Genomic DNA, 20,622 nt, shown 5'->3' with positions numbered 1-20,622 from the left:
TTATCAAGCCCAGAGTACTGGTCAAGACTTCTTTGCTGTTGTTGAATTAGGTTGTTCTGTTTCTTATTGCTTCTTTTGCTCTTAAAACAAGCTTGCTAATAATTATAATTACCAGATGATTTATCTAGTGAGAACTCATAGCACATCATTCTTTAAGGGAAAAAAAGGCGGGGGAGAGAAAATAATAAACTATCTTTTTTCCTAATCTCTGTATTCCAGAAGTGGAACTAAATGGATCCCTTGGTCAGATTTTAGTTTCACATGAATTTCTTCTTCCTCCTTTACTTTTCCTCCAAAGAAAGGTGCTTTCACACATAGAGAGAGGCATGGCCAAATGGTATGTGTGGCAGAGGGATGTTGGAGGAGGAATCTAGGGGAGATGGGTGGTATTTCCATTGGGATAGCATCTTGGAGGTTAATGTGTTGACTATAATATAAAATATGTGTTTCTGGAAAGAATAGGCAGAGATAATGAAGATTTGTCTCAAATTCCTAGTGATCTTGGTATAGTCATTTACAATGGAAGTTAGTGTAAAAGAACCCTCCCCCCACTAACATTCACTGCAGAGGGGAAGGATGCAGGAAGTAACACATCAATGGAATGAGCTTATAGTTCCTTTGGCAAGTGGTGACTGCATTCAATAAACTGGTCACTAAGGGCTACAGATGGCAAAATCCTGGGCTGGTGATGTACTCTTGGCCACATGAGGCAAGAGGTTAAATTTCTTTCATAGTTCCCTTAACAATATAGTTTTAACTGATTAACTCTAGTCCTAGATAGGTTATTTTTCCAGTAACCATTGGCACAAATGCTCTACTCACACATATTTTACCCCATTTCTGTATTTTTAAAATAATAATAATAATAATAACTACCATTTATTGAACACTTATATCATGTCATAAACTAGTCTAAGTTCTATATATGTATTAGCCCATTTAATCTTTCCAGCAACCCAGTGAAGGTAGGAGTTACTTTTCTCACCCAACAAGGAGAGTTAACGAAACTGCTCAACGTCATATAACTAGCAGAGATTTATTTTTGTTTACTTAATTTTTTTTCCTTACATTTAATTTTTATTCTGGGTTACCTCTATGTTTTTGTGATTAACTGTAGACTAAAGCCCCACATAAGGACAACTCTGACTGAAAACGATTTGACTTTTTAGAAATTGTCAACAGTTTTTTAGCCCTTTAATGAGAGAATTGAATTAGAGTTCAGTGCATTTTTTGCAAGTGGTGATTTATTCAGTAAGTCTCCATTTCCCATCAGTTGAGATTTTTTTTTAAAGTTTTTATTTTCTACTATGTCTTGGCCATATCTCACATTCCCAGGTGAGTATAGAGGGCTTCTGTTTTTTTCAATCAACTGAAAAACAATAATGCTTTTTAAGAACCCATTGCTTTTAACATAAAATTGCTTAAAACTTGCCTTTTGATACTTATTGAATAAGATGTTTATAGTTAGTTATAGCTTATGTGTTTAACTTATGCACTTAGAAAAAGAGAGAAAAAATAGCGATTTAAATGATGTGGGCAATCAGATCTGCCTGCCTCCCCTGTGAGCATGTATCCTGAAGGGAATGGGTAATTGGAGTATGGATTCATCATCCCCTTCGTTGGTTTTAGTTACTGTGTGCCACTCACTGAGCATTGGATTCTGTTTGGTATGATTATTTCTTACACAACATGACCCATGAAAACAAGCCAACAACTGGAAAAAAGTAAGCTATCCCAAGGCTAGAAGAAAAACAGGCTTGCCATACTTACTGACAAAGCATGCATTGGTCTGTAACAGATTTTCCCAGGGTAATTTCAACAAATGTGTAATTTCTGCCTTGTATGTTTACTTTAGAGCTAACTCCCTTATGTGACTCCTCTGTGTTGAGTGCCTGTTTGATGCCAGGTACTGTAAAAGTGCTAAAAAGAGGAAAATTTGTTTTGTCCTTCAAATTTTTCAGTCTTGATAGCTCATAGGTAAGGAAGGGCAACTTTAGGTAATGGAGAAGATACGTATCATGAAATTAATAGGCAACTGCTTGTATGTTGCTATGATATGACCCAAATAGTTTATTTGGGATGTTCTGTTAACTTAAAAAAAAATCAGGGGGCACCTGGGTGGCTCAGTGGGTTAAAGCCTCTGCCTTCAGCTCAGGTCATAATCCTAGGGTCCTGGGATCAAGCCCCGCATTGGGCTCTCTGCTCAGCAGGAAGCCTGCTTCTTCCTCTCTCTCTGCCTCCCTCTCTGCCTACTTGTGATCTCTGTCTGTCAAATAAATGAATGAAATCTTAAAAAAAAAAAAATCAGTAAGTTTTTGAACATGGTGGCATGTGTGGAAGTGACTTGCTAAATTTTCCAGGGGCTTATTGATTTGGAAGCAAGAGTTTCTGTCCTATAAAATCTCATAAAACTCTTTTTTCAGTTCTCACATATGCTTCACAGTATTCACATGACTATCATGCCATTTTGGTTGTACCTGTCTTTACATCATATATACATACATATATATGTTTTCTTTTAGGTTTCTATATATGCTGTACCAGAAAAGATTGGTCAAGTTCATCATGCCTTGGAAACAACTGTGAAGCTTCTTGAATTCTATCAAAACTACTTTGAAATTCAATACCCGCTTAAGAAATTGGGTAAGAATCAAACAGTGCCTCTGATTTTCATTGCTTTTACAACCTAGATTCATTTTGCAAATGTTTTTTTAGAAAACTTTTGCCAAAGTTATTTTAAAAGAAAACTAAGAAACACTTAAATCTTTAAAAATTGTCTCTATTTGTTGAGATTATTCAGATTCCATAAAAACATCTAAATGTGGAGCTTAAAACATTTAGAAGTTTATGGAGGTGTTAAAAGGGCTTACACAGTGTATAAGCTGTGTATTTGGGAATTTGCTTAGGGCTTAGTCTGGAGTTTGACTAATTCTAACTTCCTAAGAAATTCCTGACTCAAATAACAAGAATTGAGTATTGGGAGCTCAGGAAAGCAAGAGCATATCAGAGCTATTTAACCAGGAGCTAGATAGGGGAATGTCGGATCTGCACCTTATCCTCCCTGCTCTAGAAAGTTGATTCATTGTGAAGGAATTAGGTTTCTCTTCCTTCGCTAAGTGACAGGGGAACAGTTACTCTAAAGGGATGGTTCAGGTCTTTCTCAACTGACTGACAGGTGGGGAATGTACAAGACAGGAGCAGGGTTCCATTTGCTGAGTATAAAATGACCTCACTGTCTCTTGATTCACAGTGATAAACCAATGGGTAAAATATTTTTATTTAGGGAGTGCCCTAAATGAAGGAAAGTTGATCACTTCTTTCTTATGTCCAGATTTGGTGGCTATTCCTGACTTTGAAGCAGGAGCAATGGAAAATTGGGGTTTGCTCACCTTCCGAGAAGAAACACTTCTGTATGACAACAATACTTCTTCAGTGGCGGACAGAAAACTGGTTACTAAAATTATTGCTCATGAGCTATCCCATCAGGTATGAGTAGCCAAGAATATTGTATTTCATTTCTCTTTTATATCCTAGAGTTTTAGAGTAGAATTAGATGCTAATAAGAAATTTAGCACTTTATTGTAGTATCGCCTTCTTTCATAATAAAGTGGTGTTTTCTTTCTTTCTTTTTTTAAGATTTATTTATTTATTTGACAGGGAGATAGTGAGAGCAGGAACACAAGCAGGGGGAGTGGGAGAAGGAGAAGCAGGCTTCCTGTCAAGCAGGGAGCCTGATGTGGGTCTCAATCCCAGGACCCTGAGATCATGACCTGAGCTGAAGGCAGATGCTTAATGACTGAGCCACCCAGGTGCCCCTGGGTGTTTTCTAACACAAACTTGATTTCAAATGAAAATGCTTTCTCATGTTTGTGTAGGATTTTACAGTTTATAAAGCATTTGCATATCCATTATCTCACTTACTTATTATAACTGCTCTGAGGCAGGTGATAATCCCAATTTACAGATATGGAAACTGACTCAGTTTAAATAAATGACTTATCCAAAGTCATACAGTTAATAATTGGCAGCACTGGGCTTGAAGACCACTGTCTACTCAAGATCTGCCTCTCCTTTCTTGCCCTGTAATGATAGAGATCTATTTCACCCCTGACAGATGCCAGCTGCTCAGTATAGCTTTGTGGTAGACAAACCCCTCCCCTAAATTTCACTCTGTTCTCATAACTCTTGGACTGTAGTTGTCAGGACTAGATTTATGTTTTCTTCTCCTGCTCAAACAGTGTTCTTTGTTAATTTGAGAGAAGGAGGGTACTCTTTGTATGATAAGGAGAAAAAGAAAGAAAATTATGTGGGTATGTGAACATCCTGTTTTCTTCCCCAGCACCTTGTCTTTCTTTTGTCCCTTGCTGAGGGGCTTAACATTGTTGGTATGGGGGTGCCTGGGTGGCTCTGCCTTCGGCTCAGGTCATGATATCAGAGTCCTGGGATCGAACCCCGCATTGGGCTTTCTGCTCAGCAGGGAGACTGCTTCCCCCCTCTCTCTCTGCCTGCCTCTCTGCCTACTTGTGATTTCTCTCTCTGTCAAATAAATAAATAAAATCTAAAAAAAACAAAACAGTGTTGGGTATGGTTTGGGGGTGTCATGACGGAAGGGAGATGTGGAAGAAGAGTAGCACATGATCTGGTCAGTTTGCTTCCTGTCTCCAACACCATATATGTGCAACTCTGGAGCCCTTGTGAACACTTCATAACAGGCTGACATCTGAAGCACGTCCTTATTGACAGTCATGGTTTTGGGCATATAGCCACGTTGTCCTTTAGAGGATATCCTCTTGGTCTTTTTTGCTTGGGGCCACCCATCACCACTTCTCTGTTACTTCTGCTTTAAGTCTTAGAAACCATATTCCTCTGAAACAGGTTTAAAGATAATATCTTTGAAAAGCATCTTCTTATAATTCTCAAAACTGTTCTGTTTCAATACCTAGTAATATTATTTTGCTGCTAGTTTGAGATGAGCTGTAGGCCACACTAAATTGCATACCCACCACTCTCCATTTGGGGGACTTTTGAGATACTTTTTTTTAGGGGAGTCTCCTATCATTGTTATCCTTCTTATGGTTACATCATAAAAGAAGACATTTAAAGAACTTTCTGATGTCCTTTATTTATATGCATGCCAACTATCTTAAGGAACATTACTTGAATTCTTTTTTGAATCCTGTAAATACCTCCTCTCAGGTGCCTGAGGAGAAACATGAAGCCTGGGCTTATGTAGGAAAATCTGTCACATACAAATTTATTTCTTACTTATCATGCATAGCTGTAGATAGATGGAAATAATCTTAGTAACTTAATATTAGAAGGTAAAAGAATTTTATTATCTAGGAAATAATACTTTAATGAAGTGGCTAAAAACTGTTTTTACCTAGCAAACAGTGTGTGTGTTAATTATATGCTAATTGTGTTTCTTGCTTGTTTTCCCATTTAACGGAGTAAAATACTAAAATTTTTATTTTCATTTTAGAATAAATATATACAGATTTTCTCATGGGTCTTTAATTTGAACGTAGTTTGTTTAACTAATAACTATTTTTAAGTAGTTATAATCTGGATATAGGTGATTAATCTGACAATTCAATTACTAGGACATTTTTAAGAATGTAAATACTGTGTTGGTTAGTAGTTTGTTTTTTCCCCACAGTGGTTTGGTAATCTGGTCACAATGGAGTGGTGGAACGATCTGTGGCTAAATGAAGGGTTTGCTACATTCATGGAGTATTTCTCTTTGGAAAAAATATTTAAAGAGCTCTCCAGTGTAAGTACACCGTTTATTATACATACTCTCATATTTGCCATTTGGAGAAATGAAAGTGTTTCTAGAAAGATAAAATTGATCCTTGTTGCTGATAAATCTTCAACCTCTTGACATTTGGCAATGAAAACTAAGCTTTTATTTATTGAAATGTTTCATTGAAAGCTGAAGTTATGTGAAATTATTTTATACTTTGTTAAGATGAACATTTTAAATCACTTTGTTACATTTTATTTTTAAGAAATGTAGCCCTTCTCCTTGACGGAATGTAGATAAAGTTGAAAAACCTTTTGTGGACAACAAAACATTTTATCGTTTGTATAAAGAGAGAAAGAAATTAAGACAATGTGTAACAATACTATCTCTCTGTTATTACTATGATCCTTCTTGTAACATGTACATAGATTGATACAGACAAGTAATTTGCCCTATTAAGATACAAACCATATCTAAAGGGATATCATTGGGATATCATTCTGTCATAGAGGTCATAATAATGATACTGTATTATTAGACTCTGGAGAAGTTTCCTATCATTAGAGATATTTGAACACACCAGGCCATAGTACAATAGGTATTGCCAAATAATCCAACCAATAGGTGGGAGTGTGTAAATAAAGATCCCATTCAGCCCTAAAATTCTCTGACTTTATATTAAACTTCCTGGGTATATGCTCCAAGACTGTTTCAAAATAGGGATACTCTTAAGAGCTTTTAATCTGAAATTTTTATGTAAGTCCTGTTCAAAAACTTCAGGTGGGTAGAGGGAACTAGAATACTAAGCAAAATATTCTAAATCTATGTGTGTTACTTAATTGAGCAATGAGATATACAGTTTCACCACTTGGTGGTGCCCAGAATGTTTAAAACCTTCTAATGGATATTCTAGGGGAGCTTGTCTACTGGGCTATCAATGAATTCGATTTAAGAGTCATATTTTATTTTGAATGAATCTCAGTTAAGGGAAATGTCTATTATCTTAATAGAAACCATGTATGAAAAGTTGGCTGAAGGACCAATTTTTATTTTTGTTTTTTAATTTCAGATGTTATTTTGAAAATGTACACTAACCATTTTAGAATATTTACTTTGATTTTCTCTCTGGACTTGGCACATTTGGTTGCTTTAGTAATAGATTCTTAATTTATTCTTACAGCGTGGTTTAGGAAACAATGCTTTTCATGTGGCTAGGAAGTTATAATTTTTTTTTAATTTAAGGAATACAAATGAAAGTTGCTGTATTCCTACATTTTAAAAGCTTATTTTATAAAGTCTAGTGAAGATTTTTTTTTAATAATGAACTTAAACAGTTATTAGTCTAACTCATATAAATAATTACTATACTTGTCTTTGCCTTTGATACTTTTTGTGGTTTCCTAATCTGTTTGATGTTTTTGCTAGTATGAAGATTTCTTAGATGCTCGATTTAAAACCATGAAGAAAGATTCCTTGAATTCATCTCATCCGATATCATCATCATCTGTTGAATCTTCAGAACAGATTGAAGAAATGTTTGATTCTCTTTCCTATTTTAAGGTACTGCTTTATATACCAAGTACCTGAAGTGGGTTTCAAATTAATTTCTTTCTTTCTTTTTTTTTTTTTTTTAAGATTTTATTTATTTATTTGTCAGAGGGAGAGAGAGATCACAAGAGGCAGAGAGGGAAGAGGGAAGCAGTCTCCCTGCTGAGCAGAGAGCCCGATGCGGGGCTCGATCTCAGGACCCTGAGATCATGACCTGAGCCGAACGCAGAGGCTGAACCCACTGAGCCACCCAGGCACCCCTCAAATTAATTTCATATGTGAGCAAGCTGCATGATTTAGATTACTTTAAAGATTATATTTTAAGATTATTTTCATGTTTGCTTCTATTTAAATCTTGGTTTTAACTTTTCTGGGTTTTTCTCCATATCTCTGTTCTCATTTAAGTTCTGAAACTGGTATTCTGAGTAGTTAATCAGATCATACAGCCATATATTGGTTCAGTCTATAGATCTACAGGTAGAATATATCCAGAGGATGTTCTAAGCAAGCCCTTGGCTGGGTTATTGACAATTGAGGCATGTTCCAAAGTCACAATTGCCAAAACACATAAATAAAAAGAGATTGTAAGAACTGAAAAGTAGATTGCAGGACCAGAAACATAAGATTCCAGGTTTGGGAGTAAAGCAAAAACAGAAAACTAGAAACCTGACTAGGATCACCATAGATCAGGGGCACCTTGGTGGCTCAGATGGCTGAGTGTCTGCTTTTGGTTCAGATCATGATCTCTGAGTCCTGGGATCGAGCCCTGTGTTGGGCTTCCTGCTCAGTGGGGAGTTTTCTTCTTCCTTTACTGCTGCAACTTGCCCCCATCCCCACTCATGCTCTTTAAAAAAAAAAAAAAAAAAAAAGGATCATCATAGGTCAGAGAACAGAACAGTACCACTCACAGTTGTGATGGGAGTCATGAATATTTGGGCTTATTTGCCTCCTTACTCTGGCTGTCAGATTAATTGATTAATAAATGAATTCCTGTACTGGACAGAGGAAATACACAAAACCTGTGAGATACAGTCCATATCATCAAGAAACTCAAAGTTTAGGTGGTGGGTGCTTGTGAAGCAGTAAAAAATTGATGCAGGTAGAATGAATGGTATAGACTTTTTTTACCTAGGATTTTGAAGAAAACTTTTTTGGAGGAAAACAGAAGTTGAAGAGAATTAAAAAATAAAAAGAGTACAGATAAAGAGGAATGAGAAGCACTGAGTAGGTCAGGAATAAGGCAGTGAAGTCTACAAAGAAAAGTCAGGAATGCTAATGGGCAAGACATTTTTGTTTAGGGAGTAAATGCTTTACTGTGGTGAAAGCCGTAGGTGGAGAAGGGGAAAGATGAGGAAGGTAGGTTGGGGCAGTTGTAGAAGGTTCTGAATGCCATCAGGAATGTGCCCTTTCTTCTGTAAGCAATAGTAAGCTTTAGAAGATTTTTCAAACAGAGGAATTCCTTGATTAAAGTTACTGTTTAGGAAAACTAATTTGTTCCAGCTTACAAAGTAGATTTAAACGGAGGGAGATCTAAAGTCAGAAGGTTGCTGCTAAAGTCCTAACACGATGTGGTCAAAGTGTGAAATTAGGAGTGGTACTGAAAGTAGAAGGAAAATGATGACTGTAAAAGCACTGGGTAGAGGGAAGTTCTGGAAGGATTTAGTGACAGGGTAAGGCAGGTAAACAAAGAGGTAGCCATGTTTTCCAGGCGAACACCTGACTGGCATGGAAAATAGTTATACTGTTAACAAATAAGGAATCAGGAATTTAGTTAGCTATATTAAATATATTCCAATCAGAGCTGCTGCTGCTGTGATTTTTAAAGCCTGTATTGGATCTGTTGACAAAAATGTTTAAACTTGTGGTTCTGTTCTTGTACAGAGCTGTTCAGGATTTGTTTTGACTGAGCTCCATCATCCTCTGACTCCCACCCCCTAAACCCTGAATTCAGTGTCTTCTGATCATTTGGTTTCTACAGCATATCTAACTCCTGTCAGTATGGTTAACTACTTATTTCAGGATTTTGGAATCAGGATTTTCGAATATTTGGGCAAATATCCCACATAATTGGAAAAAGTGGGACACTGAGTAATTTACCAATATTGTATTTAAGAACAAATAAGCATGATTAGGGAAATGTGTTTGACAGACATATTCTTTCTGGGTTTTTTAATCTCTAAGCCTAATTCTGATACAGGGTGTCTGTTGAGATCAACTAGGAAGTAAATTTTGAAATAAAAGGAAAAAGGTCTAAAATTTAAATGCCAGGAGCCACCAAAATGAGGTGGTTCCATGGAGATGAGGATCCAGCAAGAGACTGAGAATGATGGACAGTGATTAGGGGAAGAATCAAGAGGGTGTCCCAAGGCCAAGTGCAGAAAGACTCTAAAGGGGGAGTGAGTAATCAGTCATATCAAATGCTGCTAGCAGGTTGATAAGTTGAGTGTGGGAATTACCATTGGTTTGACACCATGAAGTTCTCCAGTGACCTTGATAAAAACACTTTTAGTGATGGTTGGATGAGAGCAAATGGAGATGGCAGATGTGGACAGCTCTTTCAAGGAGTTTACTACAAAGGGGGTATAAGAAATAGGGTGATAACTGGAAGAGGCATGGGGTTAAAGAAAGGAAGGACATTTTTTATTTGCTTTAAATGAGGAATGTTGCATAGTTTTTTTGTTAATGGGAATGTAACAGTAGTGAGGAAAAGTTGGTGATGCAGGGGTGAAAGGGATCTGTTGGGAACAGGAATGAGTACTTAAGTTGATAGAAAAAGTAACAACATGAAGCACAATATAGAAAAAAGGGAGTAAATAGAAAAAAGGGAGTAGTAGGGATTAAGTTGAGTTGTCTATATCTGATCATCTTGATGGCTTAATACTGCTACATTTTTACCAGAAGTGAAATTCAAAGATTATTTGAGTACCTTTGTTACTAAGTGCTGTTTTAGTCACTGGATTTGAGCTTTTTGGATTTTCCCTCAGCTAGCATATAGTCTAGAAGAGGAAATAAGTATATATCTACATCTATAAGTACATACTTAAATGTATATCTACCTAAATATCTAAATATATATATTAAATACATATCTGTAGCAGATGCAGGGAGTGATATAAATTGTTTTTGAAGTTGGAGAACTCTTTCTATCTTGAATCAGGGAAGTCCGCCCAAAGATGATGTTTGGAAATGATGACCTGGGCTTCTGTGACTAGTGTCACTGAAGAACCTTAACAGCTGCATGCCGGGTTCGGAATTATTAGTGTATGCTTTCTGCCCTATGCATTCGCTAGTTCCCAGCGTATTTGAAGTGACTCTGCAGGAAGAAGAGAGATCTTCGTTTTGTTAGCAACGTGATGTACTAAAACTGGAAATTAATGTACTCCCAAGCTGAGAGGCCTCTGGAGCTCTGCTTGTTGATTATCTCTGGCAGTGAACTCATGAATTCAACTTTTGGTATTTTGAGCTCTGGGATTGGGATGGGGATTCCACAGAAAAATGTGGCATGCTTTTCTATTAAAGATGTATTCATAAACACTTATCATAGCACTGAGACAGGAACTGACAGACCACATAAAATAGCTTATAGTAGAATTAGTGCACGTGGGAATCTGCTCCCATTATTTTTTCTCAAATCCCTTAAAATAATTTTTCAGACAATCTGAGCACAATTCACATCTGATTATATGACAGTAATAACTGTGTGTTATAACTGGTTCTCTATAAGAATATACTTAGAATAATTATATTTTGAATTTTAGGTTCTCAATTCTATAACCTTTATTTCATTTCCCATGATTTCCCCTTTTTCTCACTTTTTTTTTTAACATAGGGAGCTTCCCTCTTGTTGATGCTGAAAACTTACCTCAGTGAAGATGTATTTCAACATGCTATTGTTTTTTACCTGCATAATCATAGCTATGCATCCATTCGAAGTGATGATCTGTGGGATAGTTTTAATGAGGTAAGTGACCCAAATATTTCATTTAGTTCTGAGAGAAGAGTTCTTCTATTTATATTTTTATCAAGTATATAACTAAGCCATGGTACCAAGGATAGTTATTTGAGAGAAGGGGGATGACTGGATTAAATGTCAAGAAATGGAAGTACTCATCTTAATTATTGAGATTATTGTGTATGGCCTTGTGTAACTATTTTTGTTCTATACCTTAATCTCAATTCCTACTTTGTAGGAAAGTTGCTCTTCCTGAATAAATATATATTACTATATTTTCATTATTTGATTTTTTCAAAAATCTGTTTTCCTTTTCTTATGCTTTTGCATCTTTATCTATCTCTGATTCATAATTTTTTCCTACACTCTGCTCTATAAGTCCTCCTGTCTTTTGTGGCCATGTTCCTAAAAGGCCATCTTCATAGAGGATAGATCATAAGCTGCTGCCATGGGCTGCGTATTGCCCTTGGATCATTTTGCTGTTTGGATTTTGTTGTTCCTGCAGGTGTTCTAACAAGCAGTGAAGTTCAAGTTAGGCTTCAGAGCAGTGCATGAACCCAGCCTGCATTGTACATTTATGCTAATTGCATAACCCTTATGAGCATTTTGGTATGTCACCCTGATCCAGACCAATGGTTCTTAATGTTTTGGAAGATCACAGACATATTTGAAACTTTGAAGAATATTCTGGACATGTTCCCCAGAAAAAACATATATATACACAAAGTTTCAAAATTTTAGGGCCCTGGTTTAAGAATTCCTATTCTGGGGGCACCTGGGTGGCATAGTCGGTTCATTGTCTGACTCTTGGTTTCAACTCAGGGTCGTGGATCTCAGGATCATGAAATTGAGCCCCATGTCAGGCTCCACACTCAGCGCAGAGTCCGCTTAAGACTCTCTCCTTCTGCCCCCCTCCCCCGGCCCCCAGGCACGCTCACTCTCTCTGTCTCTCAAATAAGTGAATAAATCTTAAACAACAACAAAACACCTCCTACTCTCAATCTTTCCCATATACTCTCTCTGCTTCCTTATCTTATCTGAAACCTTGTGTTTTCTACCTGTTAACCCTGCACCCAGAAGATAGACCTTCCCTTCTCTCTGAGTTCTCTTTGCGAAGACGAATTAGTCCCTATTACTTAAGAGTTGCTTTCAAATCACTGTTTTGCTCTTATTATATGGTAACATTTCATTTGAAAGCCACATTATTTATTCTATACTCATTGCATTATCTCCTGACATTTAGAATATACTTCTGCCTTTCTGACTGTCTTCAGCTTTTGCATCATAATGTTTTCCTATCCCAACCTCCTCCCTAACACTATCTCCAGGTCTTTCAGCACCTACATCGAATAATGCACTGGGCTTTTCATTTCCATTCTGTTTCAGAGGCCCAAAAGTGCCTTTGGCAAAGTTTGTCTTCTTCCCAATTCCTTATCTAGAGATGAATAGATCAGAGCCATGAGAAATGTAATATTAATATTGCAATGAATTTGGGTAGATTTCATCCATCCTTTCTGCTTTAAATAAATGGGCCTATGGAGGTAGAGGTGAGGCGTGTCATCATGGAACGATACTGTTAGCAAACACTTAACGTGCTTAATGATTTTAGGCACTTGCTGTTCAAATCCATATGCAACCTAGAAAATGGTTGGAATTGGAAGGTTAACTCACCTGCTTTAAAGAGATAGTTCCAGAATTTCTATTTAATCAATGATCCCAGTGTCATAGAGATAGTGAACTTTAGAGGGTCTGTGAACCTCCGACGCTGGATTCTAGATTTCGTAGATACTGATGCAGTTTCTGGGAGAGAGCACTGTGCCCATTAACATCTTACTTTGTTGCTGCTTTCTGACACTCCCCATGGTATTCGTTCTTTCCAAGGTGGACGCTCACATGTACGGAAAGCAGAAGGTCTGGATGCAGGCTGACTCACAGGAGAAAGCTGTGCTTCTTACTCTAGAGTATTTGTCATGATTCATACCTTCTATAGGGTGGTATTGTGAGCTGAAAGAGTGCTTGTCCTGACGTAGAGATTTGGACAAACACTGGGTGTACTTCTTTTTCAACACAGGGTTTCTCTCACTTTCTCTAGTTATCTAGAGAAAGTTCTGTTCCAGGTGACTTTCCTTTTGGCAGCTGCTCATTCACTTAGATCAGAAGTGTAAATTTAACTCTGTATTTGTGCTTCTGGTTTTCTATTAATAGAATGTGTAGTCTTCATAGAATATGGTAGACAGAGAGGGAAAGGTACAAACTATAGTTTTTAAGCTGTTCACTTTTAAGCAAAAATAATTTATTCTTTTTTTTTTTTTTTTTTTTTGGTAGATCACAAACAAAACACTAGATGTAAAAAAAATGATGAAAACCTGGACCCTGCAAAAAGGATTTCCTTTAGTGACTGTTCAGAGAAAAGGAAGGGAGCTTCATGTGCAACAAGAAAGATACTTTTTAAATACGAAGACTGAAATTCAACCTTCAGATGCAAGGTACATTCCGGCTTTCTCCTCCAGCTCTCTCTCTTACACCCTTGGGTTAGAGTATTTGTAGTCACAGGTTTCTATGAAACCTAATAAGATTATCTTTTTCTGGGAATAGCTTGAAAATTTCTTCTTCCTGCCAAAAGGAAAAAAAAAAAGATCCAACAAATTATGTGTAACTGACTGAAATACTGGAGAGAGTAATAATCTTCCAAATTTTTTTTTTTTTTTTACAGCTATCTCTGGCATATTCCACTATCCTATGTCACTGAGGGAAGAAATTTCTCAAAATACCCATTGGTATATTTACTGGACAAGAAGTCAGGTTTGACTTTAATTAATTCTTTTCTGATAAGAAATATGTAACAGCATGTTTTTTTAAAACTCTGACCTAGCAGCAGGAAGGAGATTATGGTTTTCTAAGTACACATTGTTGGAGCTAGTTTTACCAATCACCTACACAAGATAGGACTAAAATGAGTTTGGTCCCTATATCATGTATGAAGTTAGTCTTTCTTGTTCATGGGAAGTAAGGTATAGAAAATTGCCCTGAATGTGCTAGCAGTCTTGGTAGAAAACAGCAAATGCTGTCTTTTTTTTATATCCTAGATTAATATTTTATGTTACTAGGTATAAAGTAGTAGAAGCAGAACAATCTCTTAAAGTATACTCCGCTCTCTACGTTTTAGTGGTGAGTTTGGGCAACTGCATTTTAGGTGATTCTCATGCATAATAAAGGTTGACTCATGATCTAGATTTAGAGCAAATAATCATTACAAAATGTCCTATGAACATAGTATACATTTTTTGTTAATAAGAAAATGGGGTAAGAAATTATGATTCTGAAGAGGGGGATAAGAAAATGTAAAGATTGTATATGTTGTTGGACCCGTAGGAGTCTATAAAAAACAAAATTGAAATGTAATTTCTGACCATTTGTTAAATACCACTGTAAATGCCACACCATGCACCCTCTTAATTTACATCCTGAAAGAACATGAAGATCTTGGGTCCCGCAGAAACCATTAGTGATACTCTAGATTTATGAAAAGGGAACATTTCTTGTTTGAATTTGTGTCTGGTTTTCACACCTATATTTTTGAGAAGAGAGTATAGTCTAGTGGTTAATGGAATGGACTTTGGAACCAGATTATCTGGTTCACTTGTATGCCTGCATGTAGTTCTGTGATTCTCTGCGCCTCATTCCCTCAGCTACGGAGTGGACATGATGACCCTATTTTATAGCGTTATAGATTGAGTTCATTTATGTGAAGCACCTAGAGTAATGTCTGGCATGTGTTACGTGGTATATACAAGTTACCTGTTGTTATTCACTCCATTATTGAAAAATCTTTAAACATAGTATATCCACATTATATAAAAGGTAGAAAATGGAGAACAGATCAACCCATCACAACTATTCTCATGATTATATCTTTCTAATAATATTTAAATATTTTTTTACTTAGTTGATACCATTGTGTACAAGTGATTTTTATCTTGCCTTTTTGAAAAACATATAGAGTATTGATTTGATTTTTCCTTCCTGTTGGACACTTGATTCACCATTTGTCTCTATTTTAAAAAAAGGTCTTAGTAAAAATTTGTGATCTTAAATGTTTTGCCGTTAGATGAACTTCTTCATAGGAATGCTTCTCAGAAATGAAGACTGTTATCTTTTGTGATTTAATACACATTTCTAAGTTGCCTTTCTATGATGTAATAATTTACAATGCCAGGTGAAATATGTGAGCATACCAGTTGCATTGCTGTTTAACTAGAGTGGAGTGTTAAAACAATCTCATTTAAAACATTAAGAACACTTGATGATATTATATCTTTGATTAATATAACATAACCAGGGGTTCAAGGAAGGGGTGCCTTTGATGAAAACAAAACTCGTTACTTTTAAGTGTCCTTGGAAGGACGGTCCCTGACTAAAGAAAGAACACTTCATCCCATCCCTTTTTTGGACCAAAAAGGAAATTTTCCAGACCTCCCAATAGTATGTAAATTTTTGGTGGTATTAGAAATAATTGGGCAATGAGAAACCTGCTTTTATAAAAGACCCTTAACTTTTAAAGCTCAGTTTGAATGTGAGCTTTGAAAACTGTCTTTGAGTCTCATATCCCAAAGTCTAGCTCCTGTTTTCCTGCTGTAGCCTTTTCTCCCTCTGCCCTTCCCTGGCACTCTGTGCTTCTGCTCTACAGAAACTGTTTCACACCTCAGTTGTGCTCTCCTGCCCTTGCACGTGCTGTTTGCGCTCCCGGAAGAACACTCTTACCTCTCCACTCCCTTGATTTACTGCTGTTCATTCTTCAGATCTCAGCGTGCTCACTGCTTGCTCTAGGCAGCCTTCCCTAACCTCAAGACAGGTTAGATGTCTGCTTGTGTGCTCTAACAATACGCTCTGCTTTTCTTCTTTTGATATACTGTAAATACTGTTTCCCTTAGGTCTGTCCCCACATTAGATGTGTTCCCTATTTAAGGTAGAGTTCCTGGCTAGGTGAATCACTTTTGAGACCTTAGCACCCAGTACGCACACATTTTTTAAATGAATAAGATTTAGTATGTAACGAGGTGACTCAATTTCAGGTCTCACTGTGAAAAGTTTTAGGAAAAGAGCATGCAAAGCCTGATGAAATGTTAACTTCTATTTTCCTTCCTTTGCAAGTATTCTTAATAAAGGGGAATATGCAAAATGTGCCATAATGTAATTGGTTTAATCTGGAGCTGGAATGGAGCCAACAGATGATGAAAGCAGTGTCTGTTACTTCCTCTTCTCAAATGTCCTTTCCCTTGCTGCTGCTGTCACTGCTGCCCCCGCTGCTGCCACTGCTGCCCCTGCTGTTTCAATTCTGGGCAGTTCAGGTTTTGAGAGTCCACACTGAAAATGTTCTGTCCTCACTAAAAATTATTGACTCTGAGGGTGGTTGGGTCTTCTTGGTTCCTAATGCTCTGGTGAGAAGCACTCTTATTTTAATTGCATTTTAATTTTTTTCTATTCCCAGAAGAAGTGTGGTAGAGACAGGGGCTACAGAGGCTTACTTTTTGCCGTATGACTTTAGTGCGGTGTGTGAATTGTTAAGTCTCTAGTATATTTCCATGTGTTCTAATGCCAGGGCTGCTGGGTTAGTCTGTTTGTTCAGTCAACTATAGGAGTTATGTTTGATCAATATCTTTGTCACTTTTTCCCACATACATGAATTTTGAGTGATTAATAGTTGGGCCTAAGAAGGTGTGAAAGGGGCCATTTTGTCAAGCTATATATTGAGAAAATTTCACTAAAATAATGAGTGTCTTCCTCTCCCTTCTCTCCTCTTTTCCCTCCCCACTCCCTCTCTCATCCACATCTTACTCAGACCTGAGCTCTTTAACTGTAGGAAATCTTTATATTAAATCTAATTTGAAACACTGATGATACCACTGTGCCAGAAGTATGTATCTCAAACTAAAAGACCTGGTGTTGTCTTTGAATAAAGGGCATTTGGAAGAAAAGAATAAGGAAGGGCATATAATTAAGGTATTTATTATGTGCCATCCTTTGCTCTTGCCCCCCCCCAATAAAATAAAAGAGAATAAAGGGTACTGGGGAAAGGAATGCTTTTGAACAAGAGGGAATGTAGTTTAACTGCGAATATCGTGCTAGCCCTCTGGAGCAAGCTGCACAGGCAGCTTCTCAACTTTGTGTAAGAACTTGTTTTTTGTTTCTGTGTTTTAGTGTTTCTGTATAAAACAGTAGTTGATTTTCATAACTCATTGACAAGTGGTTTTTAAAATCACTACTAAATTGCTTCGTCTGGGCTTCTGCCATATAAGATTGGAGTGAGTCTTTTTTAATACTCAATGGAGTGTGAAAATTGAACTCTTAATCTGTTAATGATTACGATAAATTAAAAACATATGAGGATAGCCTCATCCACATTTGAGCTGTAGGATGTAGTTACCTCCCTTGTGTGCAAAGCTATTATTTTTTGATACCTGTGGTTTTAAGGTCCTTCATTCTGGATCATTCAGAAGACCTGAGGGAGACTAATATGTTGATTCTTTAAAATGATAACTCTCCTCTCTCTGTTCTTGGCTACCCTGCTTTGTATTCTGTCATCGAGATGACAGTAATAATTTCGAGTACACTCCCAGCTGCCTTTCTCCTTTCTACCGTCTGGACTTGGCCAAGTTTACAACACGGCAAATTGCTTATCAGTCAAAATACACTGTATTTCAGTATTTTCCTGTATCCATCCAGTGGAAGAATTGCCATACTTACCATTTCTTGCCTCTTTTTTTGGCAAAGGGAGATTTGGAGCTCTTTAGTCTTGATTCCCAAGGTTCTTTCTTGCTAAAAGCTCAGCAGGAAATTGTGTTGGGTGACCTGGAAAAGGTCGATATTTTTTCCGTAGTTACTAATAAAGTTATCATTTCATCAGTCATTGTTTTTTTTAAATGTCTCCCTATTATTCCTTAGAACTGCACTCTGCTCTACGAAAAGGAATAAATCCTATTAATGTAGTTGATTTTTCCCATCTTCTGCTCTATCAGCCATAGAACAGAAATTAATATAGGATTTTTTAATGGAAAAAACTGATTATTTGGTATGTCATGTTAGGACATGATCAGAATGTAAGTCTTTTCCATATTAAACATCCTTTGTAGTTTCAGTAGAATTGGAGTAATCAGGTATTAAGAAAATCTGATAAATTTTAATAATTCATGCTTTTGAAGTTGATAGGCCCTGAGATTTTAGGTACCAAATTTAAATGTGTTTCTAATGCATTTTATGTGCAAAAGCCATCATACAGAGTTATTATGGTAGTGAAAATTTTAAAACAGTGTATTTCCAAATAGAAGATGGGTTAAACTATGGTAGTTTTTCACATGGAATTTATGAAGATACTTGAATACTGCATATGAAGAAGACAGTGGGAAAATGGCTGAGGTAGAAACTGATAGGTAAAAAAGCGATACAAATATTAATGCATACCTGTCCACTGTTTGAAATATTACATTAATTAAAATGTGTATGGGAAAAGTCTTGGCACAGAATACACCCCCACAAAGCTATCATTGTCTGAGTTTAGATTATTTTCCTTGTCTCTGTTCTTCTTTGGTAATTTTTAAAAATAAGTACTCCTTAAAGTTGGAAAGAAAACTTACTTCGTAAGTATCTATAAACCATATTTAGATTTGGTTTGAAAACCTTTACTATGACATGGTTATTTTGTTCATTCATTTATTAATTCACTTAGGATTTTTTTTTTTAGTATCTGCTAGGAACATTGTTCTGGGCACTGAGGGATTAGCAGTAAACAAAATAGTAAACTCATAGAACTAGATTCTAGTAAAAAGTAAATCTGGAGATGTTCAGAAGCATACCCTTAACTATTAAATTAAGTCCAAGTCTTTGTGGCAACTTACTTAAAGGACATTTCTTGATTCGTAATTTAAAGAATTTGAAAAATTCCTACATGTATTTTGTAGTCAGATTTTGTAGTAATATATTTTGGTAGTCATATATTTTATGACTCTTTATTAATTGAAATCATTTTATATAAATTTCCAACAATTCTTTTAGCATTCGTATATTTAATAGTAGGGACTCAAAAATGTATATCACTTTCCTGTTATTTTAACCAACTTATTTATTTGTGCACAATGCGATCTTCATCCTCCCCTAATGTCTGTTTTTGCTAGCTTTGAATTACGTGACTTTTCTAAATAGCTTCACTTATTCTTCCTCCAATGTAATTAAGGACAAAGACTGAGATGGAACACTTTTTACATAGTTTTTTCACTATCTTCCCTGCTTCCTCACCCTACACATTCTTTTTTTTTTTAGATTTATTTTTTTATTTATTTTATTTGACAGAGAGAGAGATCACAAGCAGGCAGAGAGGCAGGCAGAGACAGAGGGGTAAGCAGGCTCCCCGCTGAGCAGAGAGCCCATTTCGGGGCTCAATCCCAGGACACCGAGATCATGGCCTGAGCTGAAGGCAGTGGCTTAATCCACTGAGCCACCCAGGCCCCCCGACCCTACACATTCTTATCACCTGCTTAAAACACCTGTATATCTTGAACTCTCTCAACTTGGATGTCATTTCTTCCCAGAAATCTCTCCTAACCTCCACTTGGTGGTGGAGCATTTCTTCTATGTTCTTCCATAGAATGCCAAATTTTCTTTTTCCGTCAATTACATTTATATGATACTCTGTTTGCCTGGCTACATTGGACTGTAAGATCTGGGGAAGAAGGGGCATTTCTCCCTTATTCACCATTAAATAAAGAATTGTTAAATGAATGAGTGGTAAATGGTAGGTATTCATCCTTTCTGATGGCTGAGTAATAATCTGTTATATATATGAACCACATCTTCTTTATCCATTAAGGAGGGCACATGATGTGATGAGCACTGGGTGTTATATGCAACTAATGAATCGTTGAACACTACATCAAACACTAATGACATACTATATGTTGGCTAATTGATCTTAAGTAAAAAAAAAAAAAAAGTAAAAAAAATTCTTGAAATGAATGAGTGGTGATCTTTGCTGACTTTAAAATAACTGCACTAGGAGACAGACATTTAGTTCGTTAGTAGAATAATTAAATGTAACAATATACTATATTAACTTTGAAACAAAATGCCCATTCAGTACTTTTTATCTATTATCTATTATCTCTCCTCTCCTTCTCTCATTGTTTGGTCTGTATTAGGTGTCATCAATCTTACAGAAGAAGTGCAGTGGGTCAAAGTCAATACGAACATGAACGGCTATTATGTTGTACACTATGAAGATGACGACTGGGAAGCACTAATCAAACAGCTGAAAACAAATCCTTATGTCCTGAGTGACAAAGACCGAGCCAACCTCATCAACAACATCTTTGAGCTTGCAGGGTAA

The 20,622-nt window shown here is 36.5% G+C and overlaps 1 protein-coding gene across 2 annotated transcripts in view; it reads left to right on the top strand.

Moving 5' to 3' along the window:
* Positions 1 to 20,622, top strand: part of LNPEP (leucyl and cystinyl aminopeptidase) — a 102,819-nt gene that overhangs the window by 62,004 nt on the left and 20,193 nt on the right. For both annotated transcript variants that reach the window (XM_032335681.1, XM_032335682.1), the window contains exons 5-12: positions 2,523 to 2,643; positions 3,332 to 3,486; positions 5,660 to 5,773; positions 7,172 to 7,306; positions 11,124 to 11,255; positions 13,572 to 13,732; positions 13,960 to 14,048; positions 20,435 to 20,618. In XM_032335681.1, the coding sequence (XP_032191572.1) occupies positions 2,523 to 2,643; positions 3,332 to 3,486; positions 5,660 to 5,773; positions 7,172 to 7,306; positions 11,124 to 11,255; positions 13,572 to 13,732; positions 13,960 to 14,048; positions 20,435 to 20,618 (1,091 nt within the window). The remainder of the gene's footprint in view (positions 1 to 2,522; positions 2,644 to 3,331; positions 3,487 to 5,659; positions 5,774 to 7,171; positions 7,307 to 11,123; positions 11,256 to 13,571; positions 13,733 to 13,959; positions 14,049 to 20,434; positions 20,619 to 20,622) is intronic.

The sequence above is a fragment of the Mustela erminea genome, chromosome 3 (assembly GCF_009829155.1).
Source record: "Mustela erminea isolate mMusErm1 chromosome 3, mMusErm1.Pri, whole genome shotgun sequence".
Lineage (NCBI taxonomy): Eukaryota > Metazoa > Chordata > Mammalia > Carnivora > Mustelidae > Mustela > Mustela erminea.
This window is presented reverse-complemented; position numbering and strand designations above follow the sequence as displayed.